General features: G+C 31.5%; 5 protein-coding genes across 5 annotated transcripts; 2 read left to right on the top strand and 3 right to left on the bottom strand.

The window, feature by feature from the left end:
• Positions 1-259: 259 nt before the first annotated feature.
• Positions 260-4,190, bottom strand: l(2)34Fd (nucleolar protein 10 lethal (2) 34Fd). The gene is made up of 10 exons (XM_090113907.1): positions 3,964-4,190; positions 3,584-3,844; positions 2,989-3,129; positions 2,525-2,733; positions 2,172-2,400; positions 1,915-2,041; positions 1,553-1,721; positions 1,228-1,465; positions 886-1,017; positions 260-698 (listed from the first exon to the last, which is right to left on the bottom strand). The coding sequence occupies exons 1-10, from the start codon at positions 4,027-4,029 to the stop codon at positions 273-275; spliced, it is 1,998 nt and encodes a 665-aa protein (XP_089970033.1). The 5' UTR covers positions 4,030-4,190; the 3' UTR covers positions 260-272.
• Positions 4,191-4,643: 453 nt separating this feature from the next.
• On the top strand, positions 4,644-5,567 carry Mpp6 (M-phase phosphoprotein 6). Its single transcript, XM_090113919.1, has one exon. The coding sequence runs from the start codon at positions 4,821-4,823 to the stop codon at positions 5,220-5,222; it is 402 nt and encodes a 133-aa protein (XP_089970045.1). The 5' UTR covers positions 4,644-4,820; the 3' UTR covers positions 5,223-5,567.
• A 6-nt stretch (positions 5,568-5,573) lies between these two features.
• kat80 (katanin p80) lies at positions 5,574-12,888 on the bottom strand. The gene is made up of 16 exons (XM_090113928.1): positions 12,569-12,888; positions 12,347-12,477; positions 11,828-12,161; positions 11,515-11,713; positions 11,268-11,418; positions 10,800-10,974; positions 10,472-10,606; positions 10,306-10,362; positions 9,567-9,746; positions 8,965-9,108; positions 8,785-8,887; positions 8,560-8,701; positions 7,793-7,930; positions 7,385-7,497; positions 7,228-7,302; positions 5,574-7,147 (listed from the first exon to the last, which is right to left on the bottom strand). Exons 1-16 carry the CDS (start codon positions 12,597-12,599, stop codon positions 6,892-6,894), a joined length of 2,364 nt encoding a protein of 787 aa, XP_089970054.1. The 5' UTR covers positions 12,600-12,888; the 3' UTR covers positions 5,574-6,891.
• Positions 12,889-16,034: 3,146 nt separating this feature from the next.
• On the top strand, positions 16,035-16,904 carry LOC149910445 (UPF0598 protein CG30010). Its single transcript, XM_090113938.1, has 2 exons — positions 16,035-16,314; positions 16,386-16,904. Exons 1-2 carry the CDS (start codon positions 16,150-16,152, stop codon positions 16,902-16,904), a joined length of 684 nt encoding a protein of 227 aa, XP_089970064.1. The 5' UTR covers positions 16,035-16,149.
• On the bottom strand, positions 16,898-18,913 carry peo (ubiquitin E2 variant domain-containing protein pendolino). Its single transcript, XM_090113948.1, has 5 exons — positions 18,659-18,913; positions 18,336-18,400; positions 17,996-18,096; positions 17,672-17,859; positions 16,898-17,594 (listed from the first exon to the last, which is right to left on the bottom strand). The coding sequence occupies exons 1-5, from the start codon at positions 18,733-18,735 to the stop codon at positions 17,345-17,347; spliced, it is 681 nt and encodes a 226-aa protein (XP_089970074.1). The 5' UTR covers positions 18,736-18,913; the 3' UTR covers positions 16,898-17,344.
• Positions 18,914-22,845: the final 3,932 nt, after the last annotated feature.

Here is a 22,845-nt window from a genome sequence, read left to right on the forward strand (position 1 = left end):
ATCTCCTTATATTTATACCCGATAATCAAATTCCCGTTAGTCAAAAATTTTTATACAAGGATTGGCAACTATAGAATAATTTTATGAGTTCATCTTATTATAGCGTGTTTATTTTTCTTCAATATTTCTTTAATATTAAGACGGCAAATCATCCTTATGTAATTCTAGCATTAAAAGCGTAATGGTTATATGTCTAAGTAAAATATATAAGAAGGTATTAGGAAAATCTCAAAAAAAGACCATATTCAAAAATATATTTACATTTATTTCTACTATGATCGATTCTTTTTCTTTAAAAATCCAGTTCTTCTAACCAATTGTTTTCTCTCTTCATAGTGTTTCTTCATTTTCTTTTGATTATCTGAAATATGTTTCTTGCCTCTCATAACGAACTTCATTTCTCTATTACCACCAGTCCCTGATACAACAGTGGACCCTTCTTTGTTTAATCGTTCTCCTAAGCTCTTTTTACTAACTTGCATTACACTCTTAATATTTACTGTTTTGGGTGCATTACTAAACTCGTAGACTTTCTCTTTTCTAGTGTCGTCGTCTTCTTCGTCATCGTCGCGTTGTTTTTTATTCCTTATAATTTTATGTTGTTTCTTAACTTCCTTCACCCACGTTCTGTCATCGTCCGAACTTTCGCCACTCGTGTCATAAAACTCTGCGTCTGAATCCTTTTCTTCAGCATCATCCTAAAATATAGGAAATATATCCATTTGAATGTTTATAACTGTGACTTAATAAGAATCTTGTTTTAATTCTGCCCAAGATATTTTTTTTTCTATATAACAGTGTGAGAGAGAACTAAACATAATTGTTGTAACCTTATTTCCCTGAGATCTGTTTCAAATATAAACATAACTAAAATATTATTCAAACCTCCATTTGTTCCACTTCAGCTTCAGGCTTGGGTTTATCTTTACTTTTATCCAATCGAGATAGTACTGGGTTCAATAATCGATATTCTTCAGCACCCTTGTCCACTTCAAAGTCAGGATTTTCAAACAATGCCTAAACACAAAAAAATATTGTCATATTATTGTTGTAAAGACTCTTTATTCGCTTATTCAGTTTTGAACAACACCTGTTTTTAATAAGATATTATGTAGTCATTTATGTTTCACCTAAGTTGATACAGTTAAATAAAAGCATACAGAAATATAATTGCAAAATGTACCTAACTTAAGTTTAACTATTCTTAAAATTATTCAACAAACTAACCTTAAATCTGTCATCTTTCAATAGATTGCCAGTCTGTTTCTTTTTAGGTTTATCTCCATTCTCCAATAAACGAGATGCAAGCTCTCTGTTGACTTTCGGCAAATTATCGTCCACTTTAAGTCTAGAAGGTCTTTCTTGTTCAATCTTTTCCCTGATTTTGCGTTTCTTATACTCTTCAAATGCAAATGGATCGGCAATCGATTTCGCTCGTTTATACAATCGCACGTCAACGAAATATCTAAAAAATATAAATGAATTATTAAATCATATTTTGTATAAAAATGGTGGAAGGTCTTCTAAATGAAAAGTTAGTATGTAACCATACCCATGCATATATGCTCTTAAAAGATTTGTTCCTAAGAGATGATCTAAGCCCAAAGTTTCAAGCTCCTGTTTAGTGACAAACTTATAGTCATCATATACAGTTTGTGATGCAGAGCTTTCCATTTCCTCTGTCAAATTATCTAAGAAAGCACACCATTTTGGCGCAGGACCTGTAAGCAAAGATGTAGGTTAGTAAATGAATCAGTCTATTGTCTAACTATTGTCTTGTTATTATTGTCATTTTCACAAAGCTCTGTCCATTTCACAAATAAATTAAACATATTTAATATTTTTTATTCATCCTTAACTACTGGCAATGCACAATTTAAAATAACTAATTATAAAAATTTATTCAACACTCACCTAATGAGGGTACATAGTAAACTTGCATTTTCTGATCCTCAACTGCCATCATGCAAAGTCCTGTATTTGGTATTACACAGAGATCATTGAAATCAACAGATGACTCTATATTGGTATACTGTTTGCCCTAAAAAGAAAAACAATTATTAATCACAATATTAAGGTTTAAAAAAATCACCCACTTTGCTCATAAAGGAAAACTTTGAGGTAAATGCACTACTGTCCAAATAACGCAATTTCATAATAAAATTACTTACTGTATTCTTATCCCATATTTTAACAACATTAGAATCCATTGAGTAAACATAATTCATTTGTTTGTGGAATTCAATTTTTTTAATAGGAATTTCATTCATATGGTCTTTCACTAATAATGGTTTGCTGGATCTTATATCATAAAGCAAAACATGCCCTGATGAAGTTCCTACACCCATTTGCAATGCACCATTAAATTTTAGAGCTGTTATAGATGGCATGGTAGAGTTTCTGTAAAAAATATGTCATATAAAGTATAGTAAACTATTGACAATTTGTATTTTAAATTGGTTAATTTTCTTTATCAAATCTCAAGAAAAGCTCTTCTATATATTACAAAATGTTTCCAAAATACCTGTAATGAGCATCTGAGCAGTGTAAAGCACAATCTAACACTCCTTGTTTAGATTTAGTGCGAGGGTCCCATGCTTCAACATGACCACTTTCTGAACCAAATACTAATAAGCCATGTTCCTCATTTACACTGCAGCAATTAATTTCATTTGCCTTGGTGACATATGGAGCCAAAAATTGTCCTAATTCTAAATTTAATCTGTACACTTCCTGAAAACAAAAACCATCTTTAAAATAATGTTTAAAAATCTGAATGTTAGATAGGATGTAATTTTAGCAGTAGCTAAAATATAAAGCTATAAAGTATTATAGGATAGTGACAACATTAAGAAGAATTGAAACTTTCCCTAGTTATAGGTAACTTACAAGCAAAATTACAAATTAATTGTTATGCCATTATTGAACTAGATCTCTAAAATCGAAATAATTCAAACTTCCAATAAATATTAATAATATTATACTTACACTTGAAGCTCCAACAACAACAAGATCACAAGAGGGGCGATGATAGGTCATATCTCTACCAAAATGAGGCACTCTCAATCTGTAATGCCTTCCATGTCCCACATGAAACTCCACATAGCGGTCACATTGAAGAAACACTATCTGAAAATATATCCATAGCATTCATATTATAATAATTTCACTTAGTTTATTCCATTCACTTGAAGAATACTCAATATCTATACTAATATTATAAAGCTGAAGAGTTTGTTTGTTTAAACACACTAATCTCAGGAACTACTGGTCCTATTTGAAAAATTCTTTCGGTGTTAGATAGCCCATTTATCGAGGAAGGCTATAGGCTGTATATAATCACGCTACGACCAACAGGAGTGGAGCCACGGGGGTGAAACCGCGGGGAGCAGCTAGTTATAAATATATATATATTTCATTAATTTTACATAATTGATGAATAAATTGTTATATTTCATGAATTAAGTCTAAGTACTATTTGATATAGTCTAGGACTATTTTGGTTTAGTACTTACACCAAAGCATACATAGATTTTTATTGTAATAGGTACATAATGTATTAAGAAAGATTTAAGATGTTTACCTTTGTATAATCTTCACTAAGTATTTCAAAAGTAACAACTTCTGAATCTAAACATCTTTCAAACTTCATTGATAAATTGTTGACATCAAAACATTTAACCCTTGGCTTATAAATGCCAGTAGCCATAATATACTGTCCATCTTTTGAAGCTCGTATGCTGGTACTCACACCTGGCATATCAAACTCTTGGATAAGTTCAATTCTTCGTCGGAGATCTACATTCTTTTTTAAAATTGCTCGTTTCTTTCTTTCTGTTAACCACTATAAACAAACAAGATTTTTGAGACAAAATAATGATTTGAAAATTCAACTTAATTTACAATTTCTTAACTGTATTGATAAGAATACTTAAAAAGTTAATAAAAAAATATTTAACTTACATCGGGTAATGATTTTCCCGCACTGAGATTATAAATCTTAACATTATCAATTTCTGATACTTGCATTTTGAAAGATTTATGGACTATTTCTTCAAAACTTTAAAGCACTATATGTTCTATTATAATACAATAATATAAATTAACAAAATATCCATTCAACATTTTCAATTTTCAAACACTTTTCAAGCATGGACCATGTGTTTTTATGTACTGTCAAGTGTCAACTGTCAACTGTAAACTATCAACAATCAACAGTAATTTTTTTTTTTTTTAAGATTTAATGGCTTGATTACGAGACCTATAAGCCAAATCAACAGTCGACAATATATTAATAATTCATTGTTTTCTCCATCAGCTGCAGCGTTTGCTGTGTGGTTTTTGTATTGTGGAAAATATTATATTAATAATTAGAGAATAAAACTTAATGTTTTGTTCGAACACTAATTTTAAAATTTCGGAAGCGAAGTGAACGACGAGTAATTAGATATTTCAATTAATTATCTGAATAATCGTGTACAGTATTAGGGATGCTTAAGGATGCTTATTTAAACATGATAATCTTATCTTTACCTATATTATCTTAGCAAGAAATCGTGGAGTGAATATCATTTTTTATAATTAATAATCTATTTTGACATTTAACGCTTATAGCTATATATGTCATTGTCACTATAAAATTTCAATTGTCAAAAGTCAAAACAGAATTTAGGACTGTTTGGATATAATAGCACGTTTATTTTACAGAATTCACGTTTCTATCTAAAATAAAGTGTCGAATCGTCTACATTATAAGTATTTCTTATAAATTTGGAAAACTTAAATCGGGCCGGTCACATAATATAAGAATTTTTAATAAAATGGCACCAATTAAAAGACCAACTTTACCAAAATCTGTATTAGACATGAAATTTATGAAAAAGACTAAGGAGAGATTACAAAAAGAGTTGGAAAACGTTGAAGATCACGAGAGTTTATACGCGAATGTAATTACAAATGAAATGAAGCATGCCTCTGGGAATTATATTGCTGAATCAAGTTTTATTTTTTGCGAGGATCTTTTAGAAGGAAGGTTATCCTTTAAAGGTATGAATCCAGAAATAGAAAGACTCATGGAGCTTGAGAAAAAGCCTGATATCAATGATGAGGAGGATATGAAAAAAGATGTATCTGATGAACTTTTGGCTAACAAAATGAATAAATTTAACAGAAAAAGGAATTCAAGTCCCAGTAAATACAGTATCATAAAGAAGAAAAGGTAAACGGAAAATAGAAATTTGAAATTTTCTACCTATTGGTATATAGCTGAATACATTTATGAATTATCATGTTGAATATGAGGTGTTTTAATTTATCTAACAATATGATGGATAAAGAAATAAAATGTCTCATAAATTATAATTATTTTATTACATTGTAATGTTATATACAAAGTATATCAGTCTATTTTAAAATAATTTATAAACTAAAAACATGTAAATTTTAAAGGAAAAAATCTCATGCATGATAGACAACTTATAAACTTTTAAAAGTGAATTTAATTGTTAAAGAAACTTTAAATAATCGGTTATATCCAAGATTACAATATTTATGTAATTTTCCTTAGAAAAATTTGTAAATTAAGTACTGATCATGCTTTATCCAGCTGTATAATTGAGTTAGTTATTAATATGTAATTTTACTGTTAGATCTAGTATTATAGTTGAGCATCTAGTCTTGTACACTGTTCAGGAAGCAAGTACAACAAACTTACTTACACATCATTGTAGACCGATAGGTGAATACACAATGTTCACAGTGCTAGTAAAATAGGTGGGTTTGTGCAAGTCATACTATTCAGATTCATATGGTAGTTTGTCTTCCTGAGCAGAGTAAAGGCACATTAATGATTTATTACTACTACAGCTCTGTGACTATTTTTACTGTACTATCAATTTGATTTCCTATGACATATAGTTAAAACTTGCAATGGAAATTGCTTAAACATTAGTTTTAAGAATAACATACTTTCCAAAAAAAATGTTGTGTGGTTTTATGAAACCACGGTAAAAGTGAAACTGTTCGAACGGTTCCGAACACTGCTTTGTGTAGCGCATGTCGCGTGACGGATACACGCGACATGCGCTACACAGACCAAAAAGTTTGAGACGATGTAATAAAAGTTTCACTTTAAAAAACTGAGCTACATTAAAAATGTTATGATGTGAAAATTTGTTATGTTAGTTACTTGGTATTTAGTAATAAGCTTCTATTGTATGATACTATTTAATTTTAATACTTTTAAGCTAAGAGTTATTATAAAAACATATCTATAAGACTTGTGTTTAATAAAAAATACATTTTAAATACTTGTTTCATTAGTTGTTGGTAATATGAACTAATCCTTTCTACTCCATTCAATGAACTCATATTTACATTGTTTTATGAATAGAAGCATATATTAATAATTCATTATGGTAAGAAATTCCTGAAAATTAATGACAACTGCAAAAGATTAACAATCATACCTATAAATTTAAAATGTCCATTTCAATTGTGTAAACAAATTAAAGTGATGAGATCCTATGTTTTAAATGCTTTTTAATTTCTCTAATAAGGCCTCAAGTTGAATATTTTAAAGATTTTTTCACTCATTTATATAATAAATATTTTTCTCACAAATCTTGAAAGTCTATGTACACCACATCTGATGAAATAATGAATGTGTTATATCCCATTTTCATCTTATTGCAAGGAAAGTAATTTAAAAATATTAATAAAGTGTTTTATCACTTCAATCATAAATTGTACTCGGAAATAATAAAATGAATCTAAATAATCCTGCTTCCTCATTAACATTCAAGTTTCCATAGAAATTAAAATTAAGGCCTGACTAAAATGGCGTGTGCATAGACTTTTCAGAGCGTGTTTCTATTTCTATACGTATCACTATCAATCTAGGCCCTGTTGCATCAATGTATGCAGATCACGGAAGGCAGCACCTAGTCGACCTTGTAATGTTTGTCTTTTAAGCAAGAATGCTCGAATATCGAGTAAAAGTTGGTGGATTTGAGCACATTTAGCATAGCGTTCCTCTCGTGGGATATCAACGCCAAGTGTGCGAACTGGTGCACTGACGTTAGCGCGAACTACCGATGAAAAGTTTCGTACTATCAACCGCAAAGCGTTGCATCCACATTGCATATACCTAGAGAAAATAACACTCATGTAAGTTTAAAATTTTAATCACAATTATTTCGAAAGTTCTAATACATATTTGATACTTACGATTCATATTTACTTTGCAACAATTCAAAGATCTTAGGCAACATTAGTAAGCAAATATCTAAATTCCATAATGACCTGTAAAGAAAAAACAAATACAATTTTATTATTCGTGTTATCCGACGGAAAATATTTGGTATTCTATAAAATGAATACTCACGGTCGATGCGCCATTACATTCAGAATATCAAGTATCACAGATGCGTCTTCTAATGCGATGACAGATTCTAATGCCGATTTCAAACTTTTATTTACTCGAACGGAGTGGAATATCTGAAATTAAAACTTTAAAAAATTAAGATTTATTTTATTGATAATAACTATATCACTAAAAAAAATACATATCAATCATACTAGAGTTTTGAATGTATTTTAAACTTTTTATTAAAGTAGTATTTAAGAAATGTATTTACACCTTGAACCAAATGAGGCGACTCTAGTATAACCATGGCAATTTATGAAAAGTAATGAAACAGACTATTTCTATATAGATCAAGCTATTATTCGATAAAGATCGGTATAATAATAGTATTGCTGCTGAAATGATTTCTCATTAGTAGATATGCACCTGTAGCGCCCTCTGGCGAGCCGCGAGTACCGCCATCATGGAGTCGTGTCCGCGCATCATGACGCCGAGCACCTCCTGCTCGCTCGGCTCTGCGCCCGCGCCGCGCCCGCCGCGACGCACGCCCGCCGTCACACCGCGCTATACAACATCATATTCAAATATTAACGACTTTCTTATAAGGAACTAGCTTCGGCCCACGACTTTGTACGTGCATCCCCGTTTTTCCCCGTTCCCGCAAGAATTTCGGGAAATCCTTTCTTAGCGGATGCCTAAGTCCTAACATCTACCTGCATGCCAAATTTCAGCCCGATACGTCCAGTGGTTTGGGCTGTGCGTTGATAGATCACTATATCAGTCACCTTTGAGTTTTATATATATAGATTACTAGCATTCCGCCCGCGGCTTCGCCCGCGTTTTCAAAGAAAAACCCGTTCCCGTAGGATTTCCGAGATAAAACCTATCCTATGTCCTTTCTCGACTATCAAAATATCTCTATACCAAATTTCATGCAAATTGGTTCAGTAGTTAAGGCGTGATTGAGTAACAGACAGACAGAGTTGCTTTCACATTTATAATATTAAGTATGGATTATTTTACTATGTCTATATTTGACAATTTTAAAAAACATTTTCATAAGTACATTATAATACATATTATTGTGTTCTATGCAGTGTGATTAAGTGTTTGTTTTAGCTGCTGCAAAATTTCTCCTATTTTGCTTTGTATGACACAAGACTAATGCTATAAGTAATTTTTTTTGTTCTTACAGGTACAAAGTCATCAAGATCCAACCCAACAGGTTTATCAATGGAGAGTGGCACAAACTCTGGTTCAGGATCCCTTTCCACTGCAGTCTCCACACTTCTATTAATTGTCACCCGCTCTCGTGCTACTGCATCAACTCTGGTTCTTGAATAATAGAAAAAAAATACTTATTAATATGTACATACATTTTTAAGGTTTTAAAATAATAATAGGCTGCTTATATTCACCTGGAATTTTGAGTAGATGCTCTCGTAAATGACAAGGATCTAGGACCTAACGAAGTTGGTCCTAGTGATATTTCACTGTTACTCTGTCGCAGATTAGTTCCAGCTAAAATAAATTGCAGTCAAGTTTAATTTTTTACATTTTATATTTCAATTGGCAAAAGCAAGCAAATGCTGACTTACATATGTCGGTAGATGATTTTGATTCTTTATATGAGTTATGCCTGTTTAAACTGGGTGTTGGTACAGTGTTTACAGTAAAGTCATTTATAGTTGTTGTTTGAACACTAGTTAGTAAGCTTTCGTCCTTATTGCTGTCTATTATACCTGCCAACCAAATGATAGCGTTAGTTAAAGCAGATGATATTCATATAAATAAAGTCGATTTAATTTAATAATTATGAATAGCCATTAATAACTCAGGCCCCGGAACCACAGACACAATAGAAAATCTATTGTGTCGTGGACTGATTGGGCAACTTGGGGCTCAATGGGTTAAAGGTCGCTGTTTAGAGCCCCTGTTTAGGCCACACAATGATGTGTGGTCGCTACTCTGTTAACTTTATTGTGTTTTATTGTGTTAATTTTATTGTTATGTATGTATAAACCTTGATCAGTAAATCTATTTAAATACCCTGCTTCAAAATCCGTGGCGACAGATAGCGGGAAGCGACTTTGCTATTCCATGAAGTAATTTTCAACAATCACATAAATACAAAGACCATAATTAATATTTACACATAGTTACTTTACACAATATACACTTCACTAGTCACTATACTCACGCGGGAATTCAGTTCTCTTTTCTATTACTACATAGTGTTCCTTAGGGGTGGGTATACGTGAGCAGTGTTCCGGTCTTTGTCTCTGCGGGGGCGAGGGTTGTGGTGGTGGTCGAGGGGGTTCGTCCAGCATCAGGTCACGGAGAGATGTACTGACTGAGCCTTCGAGCTTGCAATCGTGTGCTGTAAATGGGTATATTCATCATTTTAGTGAGTATTCTACCACCAAAAATAGAAGTTACATAGTTTTTAACGTGATAACGTTTTTAAAATCGTTTTAGTCGGGTGACATGTTCAGAAACTTGTGTCACACCAAAACCTCACGAGCGCGATCGCAGGTATAATGAGAGAGAGACGGACCGATCTCCCGTCTCATCTCGAGCGCTGCCACTGCATTATGTTATCACGTAAACATCTCGATCGTAAACCTACTTCATTAGTAGAAAGTTTAGACGTGCCTGTTTTCATGTCGAAATAAATTTTTAAGAATACGCAGTCCAAATGTGCGGACTACATACTCGTCATTTATTACATTGCATTAGTAAATAAAAAATAGCTTTTTCTAAGAGCAGGGCTGCATAATGATAATTTAGTTTGTCATGACTAATGAGAAAATAATTCGACATATTTATCAATGATTTTAAGATAAAACAGGAGAATAAAAGACAATTATTTGGCTAGTATATAATAGTTTATACTAACTTGATTAAAATAATACCTATTAATCATCATCATTACTTACTTGAGACAGAAAAGTCTTCCGATGATAAGCTTGTAGCAGGTGGTGGGGTACGAGTCACTGAAAAAATTTAGTCAATTACTTTTATTCTCACAATTTCTACAAATATGTATAAATAAATATCAATTGTTTAGGGGACACCGATTCTGATTCATATAAAACTACTCACATGCTCTAGAGGGGCGAAATATTTCAGTGTAGTCATTAATATTTGATATAATGGCACCTGAGTCCTCGTCAGCTTCAGTCCCTGAAGTCGACTCTTCTGCTGTTTTCTCATCAAGGAGTGTTGGTCTATGAAGAACTGCAAATAAGTTAGTTATTTTTATTTCATATCAATTATCATACTTTATTCACATTTAAAATGAGATGCTTTATTTAAGTATAGAATAAGAAACCTTATTGTTATTTCACATCACAATTTTGATAGAATTTGAATTTATTTTTAATGTCAATAAAATCCTAGCATTAGGATAGGTCCTAAGCATTGTGGTTACCTTCTTTAGCAGGTTTCTCTTTGGAAAAGCTCTTTCGAACGGTGTGACCCTTTTGGAATGGAGATAGATCTCTGACTACTGTTGGTGCTGCTGGTGGAGGTCCACCAAATGGATGCACTTTATTGAGATCAACTACTGACAACACCACATATGTGGAATGAAATGAGCCTGCAATCTGTAAGGAATTGATAATAATTTAAGACATTATTATTAATAATATTTTTCTTTTATAAGAGTAGATGCATTAAACCTATAATTTACATACAATAATTGATTAGGCTCTCGATCACAACACAATTTTCACGATTATTGTAATGTCAGTTTTAAGTCTCATGTACAATTAAATTTCATCTGACAATTAATTATATGAAATTTGGTATTATAGCAATTTTTTTTTTATATAATTTATTAAGTGAAGTTAAAGCAAACAGTTTTGTTTGAAAATTAAAATATTGTAGGAAAGCTTACCAGTTGTGTTTGAGCCACAGTCATGTCATGTATTTGTCCCCAATGACCAGCAACTGTGTCTAAAACCCTTGCTGGTTCCCAACCAATGACATGCAAACCATCATTGCCACAGCCCAACAGTGTAGCACCGTCATCACTAAATGCCATATGCCTAGAAAAATACATATAAAATATGTATTTTTTTTTTCTTGTAATTTTAATAATAAACATTTCTATGCATGTCAAACATTATCATAATTTTACAAACCTTATAGAGGTGTTGTCTCTTTCAAATTTAGACACCAATTGAAATTTTTCCATATCCCAAAAATTAACTGTCCTGTCAGTACCACAACTACCAAGAAGAAACTCGTGTGGGTGGAACTTTACACATGTTACAGCTGATGTGTGTTCCATAAATTCTTGTAATACTTTGCCTATTCTTACATCCCAAACTTTAACCAGACCTAAAACAAAAATTAAAAAACTAATTCACTCAATAGAATTTTTATAAAATAGGTAGTTTAATTATTTAATAATATTTTAACTTTCATGGTATTTTATTTTCAAAGTGATCTCACCATCTTCACAAGCTGATGCTATCCACTGTCCATCAGGACTAAATTGAAGACTATTTACTGCCAGTCGGTGACTTGAGTAAGTGACAATACATCCTCTTTTTCTAGTATCCCATAATTTAATATTACTATCACAAGATCCTGTAGTTAAGTAATCTCCATATGGATGAAAATCCATACACTTAATAGCTCCTTTATGTCCTGTAAATGTTCTTAACAATTTTGCAGCTTCTAAATCCCAAATCTTTAAAGCACCTGTTTGTGAACCAGCACACACCAAATCCTCTGAATGTCCAAAACAAACACATTCTACAGGAGTGGTGTGCCCACTTAAACTCTGGAAAAATAAATAGAAATAAGGAGAACTATCTAAATTGTTAGTGTAATTTAATTGTTTACATATCATATACATGACATAGTACAATTCTTAAATGAACATTATTACATAGCTATTTGAATGAATTCAGACAACAAACAGCTTTTGGAACACTTCAATCTAAAGTATAAACACTTATTACAAACCATCAAACAGCCTTGTCTTCCTATAGCCCATAAATTAACTTTTTTGTCATCACCTCCAGTAGCCAACACCTGATTGGATTTGTGACCCATGGCCAAGCAGTTGACATTTGCTTTGTGGGCGACAAATTCCTCTAGAAATATAATAAGACATAAATCATAAATAGGAGTTAACTATTGCTAATAAAATATTTTTAACATAATTATGTATAGAATAAAACTTACGAAGTTTCCATGATCGTCTTAATGTATCCATTTTTCATATAGCATTCCTTGTACGTGATAGTAACCTTATTTGGATATCACTTTAAATCTTGCTGAAATCAACTTTCATTCCGTATTCACTCAATCATTTCTCCCAATAAATTACTTGTTTGGTCAATTACAATAATCTAATGTGTCTTGTTTATAAGTTATAACTAGAAATTTTTATATTACAATCTTCCAATGGCAAAAATAATGAATAGTATTTTGACAAATATGTAGGTACCTAGTTTGAAACTGAAATGTTTCTTTGTTGTCATTGTCAAGCAGTAGGAATACGGTTTCGGTGTGGTTTCTGGTTTAGTCACAGATAATATAGAACTCTATTAGTACTGTCATTCAGAACCAAAATAGTACAGTAAAAGTCATGGAACTATAGTCATACTGGAACCCAAACTCCTAAGAATAAATAAAAAACTGATAGAATGACCGCAAGTAACCCCTGTTTACCCCATAGGGTAGCCAGCGTGATTGTAAATTTTTCCCCTATTGACGTGCATTAAAAAATCGACTGTCAGTAATAATAGTCTATATGACATAAATCATTAATAAAATCCGCTAAAAAAATGAAATTTAAACGAGATTCATGCAGGTTTGCTTTTCCATTGAAATAACAAAGGTTTACAACTTTTAAAATGGACTGCTTATCGAACACGCTCATAATTTTTTTCCCATATTTTGAATTATGTTATGAAAATCGTTGCGCGGCAGCCCCAATTCTAGGTGTCAAATAATGTTTACTGCAAAATGGCGGATGTTTATGTTCATTTCGTGAGTTTGTCCTTGTATTTTGGAATTATTCTGAGCCAAAATTAATAGAAATGGTTGTAAATATATTGTGCGCGGTTGCAAAAGTGAATGGCATCCAGGATGTGATATTATATTTCATTCGTAAGTACAAAAAACCATGCATAAACTACGCTTCATGTAAAATTGTAGTTTAGTAATATTTCTACTTTAATTGTTGTTAAATCTGGAATAATAGATCGAAGTTGTGATTATAATGTTAATTTTGATTAGGTTTTTTCCATTTAACATCGTTATTTGCTTATTATTAAATGTTTCATGATTGTAATAAATATTAGACTAGGGTGTCCATACTTTATAAAATTGTGTACATATATTTCGGTATGGTATTTTATATGAGGAGAAGTCTTTCTCCACTTGAGTTAGTTCAATTGGCGTGAAAGTTAATGGTATAAAAACGTTGTTTACTACTTTTATATAATGATATATTGTAAAATCAAAAACTCAAAGTACATACATATATGGTACCTACTGAAATAGAAGCACAAGACAACAGCACAAATTTTGTGTTATCTGTATCTAAATGACATTTTTTTTTTTATATTTTGCAAATAATCTTCTTTTCTCTTTACAGGTTTCCGTCCAATCTAGCGGAACGTAATACATGGCTAAATATACTAGAATTAAAAATATCCTGTTTTGAAAAAGTGAAGATATGCAACATTCATTTTAATCCCGCACTTGGCCAGTGTGGTGGATGTGGCTGTAACCTCATAGGAGGCCATGTCCCAGCAGTGGGAACGTAATATATACGTTACGGGAAATAAAATGTATGGGAGGGTTTAAAGTTACATTTTTAGATATTTCTTGTTATATTTAAAAAAAGTTATTATTGTTATTTTACTCATTAGGTAAAGTATCATATCAGTATCATATCGATATCAGTTTAAAGTTTTTTGATACCTGCAATAGTTACGGAATAATCACCTGTGCACACTTAACGATTACACCCTGAATATATTATATTTTGTTTTTTATTGTATGATAGGGAAGCGCTAGACCACGATCTCATATTTCAAGTACTCTTAAAACTATTTAAATACTTAAGGGTATGGAATGATAAAAATATTTTCAGTGAACCGATTTCGTTACTTTTTATTGTTATTATCTTATAATTTGCAAATTTGTAAAGGCAGTTGGCATTGTAATGATAAATAAATATTATAAAAACACATTGATATTTTACTTCATTAATTCCTCAAATGACTGGACGTAACGCCAAATTATACAGCAAAATGTTGTCATAATTTATAGCGGTCCTGTGTTCTGAAGATGCAAGACGGAAGACGCAAACATGAAAAAACGCTGAAAGGAACATTACAATTTTCCAATGTTAAATACTTGAACATCTATTTTTTATCTATTTGCAAAAATTCTACAGTAACTATATTAGAATAATAAATGCAATTACGTAATTTATTTCCGCCGTAAATCATCAACCATCAATCAATCAATAAATATAAAACTCTCCCGTTACTTAGTGACTGACAGACAACGCACAGCCTAAAATCACTGGACCTAAAGACATGAAATTTGGCACACTCTGTATATCTAGAGTATCCTAAAGGTGCACTTAGAAAGGCTATTCCGAAATCCCCACGGGATAAATGGGATTTTATGTTTTATGACTTCAACGAGGACGAAGTCGCGGGCAAAATCTAGTATTATAGTAAAATTTTAATACGAATAAAATTGATGTATCCGTTATTTTTTTCCTTAATATCCTGAATTTTTTACATTTATACTCACCCCACGGAAATATAGACATACTATATATATTATGACTCACCGTAACTAGAAAGAGACGGAGGGGAAACGATAAGATTCAAGGTCAAATTTTTTGACTTTACTTTTTCTTAGGGAGTGTGGGTTCCATACGTAGTATATATAGTTCCATGGTAAAAGTTCTTTATTCGCGGGCAATAGGTACCGTAAATGTGCCGCGAATAGAGAAACCGTGAATATGGAATGGTAATTTGTATGGGGTTATAGGGGATACGTTCCTAGGTGACGAAATAAGGAAGCAAATACATAAAGAAATCAGTTTTATTGAAATTTTTGACCATACATATTTATTGATTACCATTTAATTCGGTATTATCTTCAGGTTTAGGCAATGGCTTAACACTTTTTACTCGTTTTTTAGTCAACATTATAAATTCGTAGTTGTAGTTCAGGCGTTTTCTAAGGATAACAATTGATTTTTATTTAGGTAAATACATATATGTATGTACCGATGTACCGATTCGATCCGCGAATAAAGAATTTTGGACCGCGAATATAGAAATTAGGTCGCATTTTTTCCACCCGCGAATGAAGGAAGCGCGAATAAGGAACTTTGACTGTATTTGCTAAAGTAGGTAGTTTAAAGCGCGTGTATTGCACAAATTGCTACACCTCAAACGTGCCTCTACTTGCTCCGTGACCGTGACGTGCCTCAAACTTCGCTGTGTCGCGTCGCGTAGTTACCCCATGGTTATCCCTAGTGCTGTCGGACCTTTACACCACAGATTAGCACTGTCTCATTGCCTAACAAAAAAAAGTGTTTGTCATTAATTGTCAGTTTCAATTGTCAATCACTGTAATATTTATTCCATTTGGCATTTCCATCTGTGATTACCATCAGAGTACTTTGTACTCACTTTGTATATAGAGAATTTCCATATTGTATACACACAGTATACACTCCAACCCTCCAACGTTTACTTCTCGCGATTATTAAATATTTTTTTATAATGTTCTATAGAAATATGATTGGTAGAACGCTGAACGTTAATAAGTTACGAACAAGTAACTTAAAATATTTACTGTCTCAAATAAGGTCATTAAAATATGTTCAAGGGCAAGAACCCGAGCCAAAAATTAGAGAATATTTTTACTACATAGACCATCAAGGTATGGTAAGTATTTCTAATTCAGTTGAATATCAATGAATTTGGAACCATTAAAATGATTGTCTCCTTTTTTTTAGTTATTTTTAGATGATTCAAAAATGAAGAATTTTACTTCTTGTTTTAAAGAAAAGAAATTTTTAGAATTCTTCTTCAAAAGGCTTCGTTTAAACAATACGGGTAAATATGAGGATGAATTTCCTTACATATCACTGTGTGGAAGAGAAAGAAATTACATTAGATGTGATGATGTTCCAATTGTTTTTACACATATTGTATCTAAGGAGTCTCCCAAAATGGAATTCTTGACTTATGCATATGTGGGTGAATCCATGATGTTTAAATTTATGCCTGAGAAAATCTATATGCTCCCAGAGACTGGAAGGGTCTATCATCCAGCTGATGAAAAATATGGTGGAGTTGGTTTAATACGGTCAAAACTAGCAATTGAATTAAGTAAAAACTTTACATTTGCAAAAGGAGATTCATGTCCACCAACACACTTCAAATGGGGTGATAATACCTATGAATTAGATCAATTTTGGTTTAAAGATAAGGTGAAACAGTACAAATTGAAAATAAGAACAGTGCCTGATTAATATAGTTTTTAATTTATATACTTACATTATAACAGAATTACATAGAAACAAGTGTAAATACAATGCCAAAGTAAATTGTGATCAAGGTGTAAAAAAATAATTGTGCCTTTTATCTGATTAATTTAAAAAATGGGTTATCACTTGTGTATTGTTTTTTTAGATATCATTGTGTATCATTCTTGCAAGGCTACTTGTTAAAATAATACTTTTTATTTTTATAATGTTATAATATCTTAGATACTATGTATATAATATTAGTTAATGAATGTATAACTTAGTCAAACTTTAAAATAAGAAAATAATATATTGAAATAAATGTTTTAAAATGAAATTTTTTAAATATATTATTATTGTGCTTTTATCAGCATTTTGTTTATACTTTGTTATCACAGGGTTTTAATATGGCTATTGATTAATTTGCATATATTTTTTTAAGTGAATCATGAAGTTTCTTCTTTAGAAAAAGACTGATATGTTCCAGTTTGAACCCAAGAAATCCCATGTGAAGTCTCATCAATTTCTCTCGGTTTCAGCATTTTATTTCTTGCAGCGTCATGTATTTTGGGGTCATATGGTTTAAACGTTATGTAATGCTTGTCTTCTGTAGGAGGATCATCATATAAATGTTCAGCACTTAATGAAACACACTCCTTGGCCTTTTCTATAAACATCTTTTTATTTGTTTTAAACCTGAAAATGAGGGTAATTAAAATATGTCTGTTAAACCCATTTAACACAAAAAAATATTATTATGATTATTTACTAACATCATAGAGGCATCATTATTTGCTGGTGATTTTATGTTCATGTTTGAGAATATATAGTGTAAATATTTTAGTATTTGCCAAATATGATTTTGTTTCTTATCCCAGTGCGGGAAAACTTCATTGAGGTTAAGTTCACCAGTATTTGCATCAACTGCTGGATGGTACAATTGTGAAGTGAATGCTAGTGTCTGGAAAAAAATTTAATAGTTTTAGGATTTTATAATCATGTAAACTCTTAATGAATAAGTCAAAATATTTTTAAATTTAATTATATCATATTATGATATATCATTGATATAATTATTATAAATAAATAACACTTACAGGAACTTTATCATCTGGAAATTTCTCAGGTAATATTAAGGTAAATCGGAATACTCCACCATTGTATATGCCTGTTCTTACGAAAATAACTCCAAACCATTCTGAAACAAAAATAATTTCAAGGTGTCTATTTACTTCAATCGTAAGTTTGAAAAAAATCTTTGATTGGCACTGAATTATTGTAATTAATGCGTGTACACACACTCATTTTGTAGTTTCAAATATTGATGTGGCCAGGTATTTTTATGTTATGTAATTTATAGATTAGTATTCTATAGCAGATTTTTCCAAAGTTTTTTGATAAGAAATTTGATTACTATATTTAGTTCAAAAATCTTACCAAATGAATTTTCATATGATGGTATTACATAAATCCCTTCTAAGTTTTCCGTTTGTAGCATTCGACTGAAAGTATTAATAAGCAATATAAACATGTGATAATTGAATTTACAGGACTCATATAACCTTAGAATCATGCAGTATGGCTTAGTAGCCCAAAGATACTTTTTGTTTATTTACATGACATAGTTGGCAAACATTCACTCTCATTGCTCTCAGACATAGGATACAAGGTCTCTTCTCCAGAAAGTGCTACACTGTTATGGATTGCTTATATTCGCCCCTAAATCATACTGCATGCTTTTAAAGAGAATATTATCTTACTATTCAGCCATAATAATATATTCTTGTCGGAAAATTGAATAAAGTTCCTTCATGTTTTCTTGTTCTTTCTCATTCATGAGCGTAAATTTTTCTGAATTGAAATGAAGTAAAATTAAATACTGTTTTATTTTTCAACCACGTTCCATAACAAATATAAATATTTAATTAATATGTCGCAAATTATTAATTTATTTTTGAACACTACAAAATATAATACATAGCAACGTGAAACGTCATCGAGGCCTAATTTTGACAGTTGACACTGATAAAGGTCCACTCAGACAGCGTATATAAAATAATATAATTTTTTGGGATGAAAATAATATTATAAAATTTTTTGTATTGGATTTAACTAAAGCATCTTATGAGTAAAGATCAGTGTTCATTAGAAATTTAAGGTAATTGTACATTTTTATTTCATGCAGGAAACCCATAGATGGCGTTAAAGTAAATAGTATGGCACGCGTGCCCTACCCCCACAGCCTACCCCTTAATCCTTATGCCGCGGAGTGCCTACCACGGCTACGTACATGCTAAATAATACGTATAATACCAATTATTACACACGCGCAACTTTTCTTTAAGTGTTTTATTTATTTAAATTTAAATAAGAAAGAAGCTATACGTGACCCAATTTGGGTCTACCCAATAAGGTGTAGCCATCACGCCAAAAGATACTTATTATATCGATCGAATTGAGGATGACTATCTTTTTTCAAAAAATTGGTAAATTTTATAATTATTATTTTTTTTATTTGGGATAACAAACAGAAGTCGAAATGAGATGAAATGCATAAAATGTTCTAGGTTCCCAATTTAAAGAAATTTATTTCTCAAGTGTAGGTAACTACTTATAATATGTATCTACCTACACTAAAATTATGAATCGTCCCATAAGTCCTTTTCACTTATTTATTCCCCTTTTGCTATCAGGGGATTGGAATTATTGAGATCACCTGATGATCCCAGGATTAGATTACGTGTGCTCTCAATTAGTGGAGATTATAGCGCACGTGGCTGTAGATTAACGGTGAAACTTTTTGTACGGTACGAGATTATTTAATTCCTTATATTGTAATTTAATTTCGTACTTACTACATAGTTAATTTGCCTCAGCGTTTCCTGATTGGACCTTGTGTGAAAACAAAATTAACATAAAGTAGGTATGTAGTAAAAAAATTAAATAAAAACTGTAATATTATAAAGGCTATATTGTATAGCCGCAATGCTATAGTCAGCGGCATGCAATTTTGAAACTTATTAAATTTTTCTTTTCGAAAAACTTCTAAACTATACTTACATAATATACTTAGATACCATTTGTATCTAGATGTCACGAAATACAGTTGTTTACATTTTAGTTTAGTCTTTGCAATACGGTATAGCGCATTTATATATTACTCTGTGGAGCAAAAAAGCATGAATTTAAAAAAAAAAGCATTTGAATACCATAATATGAATTTGCCAGTCAGTTCAATTCACGGCGTAATCTGTCTGGAAATAAGAGGTCATAATTCCCTGCGATTTTGTAGGTAGGTATAATATTAGCCCTTGTGTGCTCAATAATAAAATATTTTACGCATATTATCTCACGTTTTGCGAAAGATGATCATAATTAGACCAATATTGCATGCCTGCGAGGCGAAAAAATAAACATATTTTTTGAATTTTGAACTAAGTTTGTGAAGTTCGTTATGCATAAAAGATAGCATTCATATTTTGTGACCATATATTATGCAACGTTTCTATCATATAGATATCCGTGATGTGAACAATACATATCCGCCATGAGTCATAATGATGTCCTGACTCCTGACTGCATACTAATAATCTTGCATCTGGCTATAAACGTTATTTTTATTACGAACAAGTAGTTAATAACGTTTAATGTAGTAATCTACATATTTAACGACGGCAGCTTTCTTCGAAGAAAACAGACGTTAATTCGAGGAAACATATGGACGAGATGGCGCTACCCGCTTTAAAGTGCCGCTCGCTAGTTAAACGGCTCCGTAATAAAACTTCATCATTTGATGTATGCTCTGCAGTTTAGTAATTCGAGCCAGGATAAACAAACAGTTTTATTTAGAGTTTATTTTCCTCATTACTTGTCGTTTGAAGTAAACAATTCTGTTATTTTATCCCGGATGATTATGCAGTAAGATGTTGCCTGTCACATGATGAGTATTCAGTATTCACTATCTACTTGTCTTGTAAATAGAATAAATGCTTTTTTGCCTTTGAATATTTTATAATAAAGGTTAGTCCGGCAAAAAAACATCTGCATATCACAATGCAGACATTATGTGTGCGCATACAATAATTTATTTTTGAATGTGAATTTTGATTTATAACACATATAGACATTAATAAATATAAATACTTATATAGATATATACCATGTAAACACCTAAACCTCAAAGTGAACTGATACGAAAGTACGAGAAAATACATTGATGGTGGAATTAGTAGAGATAATTAAAAATATAATATCTGTTAGTGTAGGTTATCTGTGTACTGTTATAGTCCTACGTCCTGTGTGTCTTGTTAATTTAAATTATTATATTCTATATTATTGACCACATCATAATATTATACATACCTAGGGTCTTAGCTAAATGTTATAATAAATTCGAACGTAAACGTTAAATATATTCAACTTGCTCTATATCAATATCCTGAATGCTGTTTGATCCTTTGCAAGCCTGCAATCACCAAATTGAATGTAAGCACATGCACATTTAATAGGATTATTAATTGTTAATTTTATTTATCGTTTAAATTTGATTCATTTATTTTTTTACATATTGGGTGAAAATTAACTATTACCTTAGACCAAGCCTTAGACACAATCATGTTTCTATAGGGTTGCAGTCATGTTGCAGTCAATTGAGATGACGTTTAAAATAGTATCTAGTCAGCATTTTTTTTATTTAAGAGCTTCATTCAATAAATAATCACGAGGTATTAATATCAAAAAGAAAAACGTATTTTTTATGGGAACTGAGAAGTGAAGCCAACATAATGCGTATTACAAGTTTACTAGAGAATGTCACTCATGCATGATACGAGACTGGTTGAGTTCGTCTCAGATATCAGTCGAAAGTGAAACCCTTTAAATGACTTAATAAGTTTAAGCTGCAATTTAAACTCCAATTAAGTATGTTTTAAGCATTTATGGTGGTTATCCGTTATCAATAAGTACAGTTTATAGACTATCTATCATGTAACTTACCTAACTATAATAATTAAAATAAGATGTAGGTGTAATATTTTCATGGCATGTATATATATTATAATACAGCTATAAAAAATAACCAAGCGACTAAACGGAAGACGGATTGTGCAAGTAACTTTAGATTCTTGACATGATCGGGTGAACAAGTTGTATCGTTCCCACGCGTTTTATACGCGGATTACACGAAATGGCCTTTTGGTGCTTCGCTTTAACACTGACCTGCGCTTTTTGCACAAAAAGAATGTACTGATAAATCACGGGTTCATTGTGTAGTAGGCTCAGGAAAGCGTTCCCTGATTATTGCCTTTTACCGTCCAGTTTTTTGCCATGATCGATCTTAACTGATGTCCGATACAGGAAAGGTACCTGCCCAAGTTTGCGGGAAGGTGTTGTGCGTCACAATAAAACTAAGATACCATCTAACTTTGTAATAGATATGTAAAGCTCAGTTCCGCGTAAACTTTTATGCATAAGGTTTTTTGCCAAATGTCTTTGATAAAATATTTTGATTTTTTATCACTATTCTTAGAAGATTATAATATGAATATGGTCAAAATACAATGTTTAAAGCTTTAGAGCGTGATCAATATGGTATTTCGGTATAGCTACGTATCGTATCTGCCTACATTTAGTTAGACCGGAAGTGCTTTTCTTAAAATAAAATCACATTACACCTAAGTACCTACCTACTCAATACATAATAATTATTATACGAGTATTGCATGAATTCCCTTTTTTTTGTAAGCCTAACTTATTATGTTAATTATAGGCATTTTCACAAACAAAAGAAACGTTGTTAAACAGCAATTAAACTCATTTAATAATATTTTGAACGTGAACATTTCCGTTCCAAATTAGTTATATCGAAGGAGGGTGTATGTCAGGGGAGGGTCGATTGGTTCGATGTTTAGGACACAGGTGCACGGCGTGTGCAGCTACAATAATCGCT

This window comes from Colias eurytheme, chromosome 2, assembly GCF_061535395.1.
Source record: "Colias eurytheme isolate Ceu_HAF_F1 chromosome 2, ilColEury1 Martin Lab GWU primary, whole genome shotgun sequence".
Taxonomy (NCBI): Eukaryota; Metazoa; Arthropoda; class Insecta; order Lepidoptera; family Pieridae; genus Colias; species Colias eurytheme.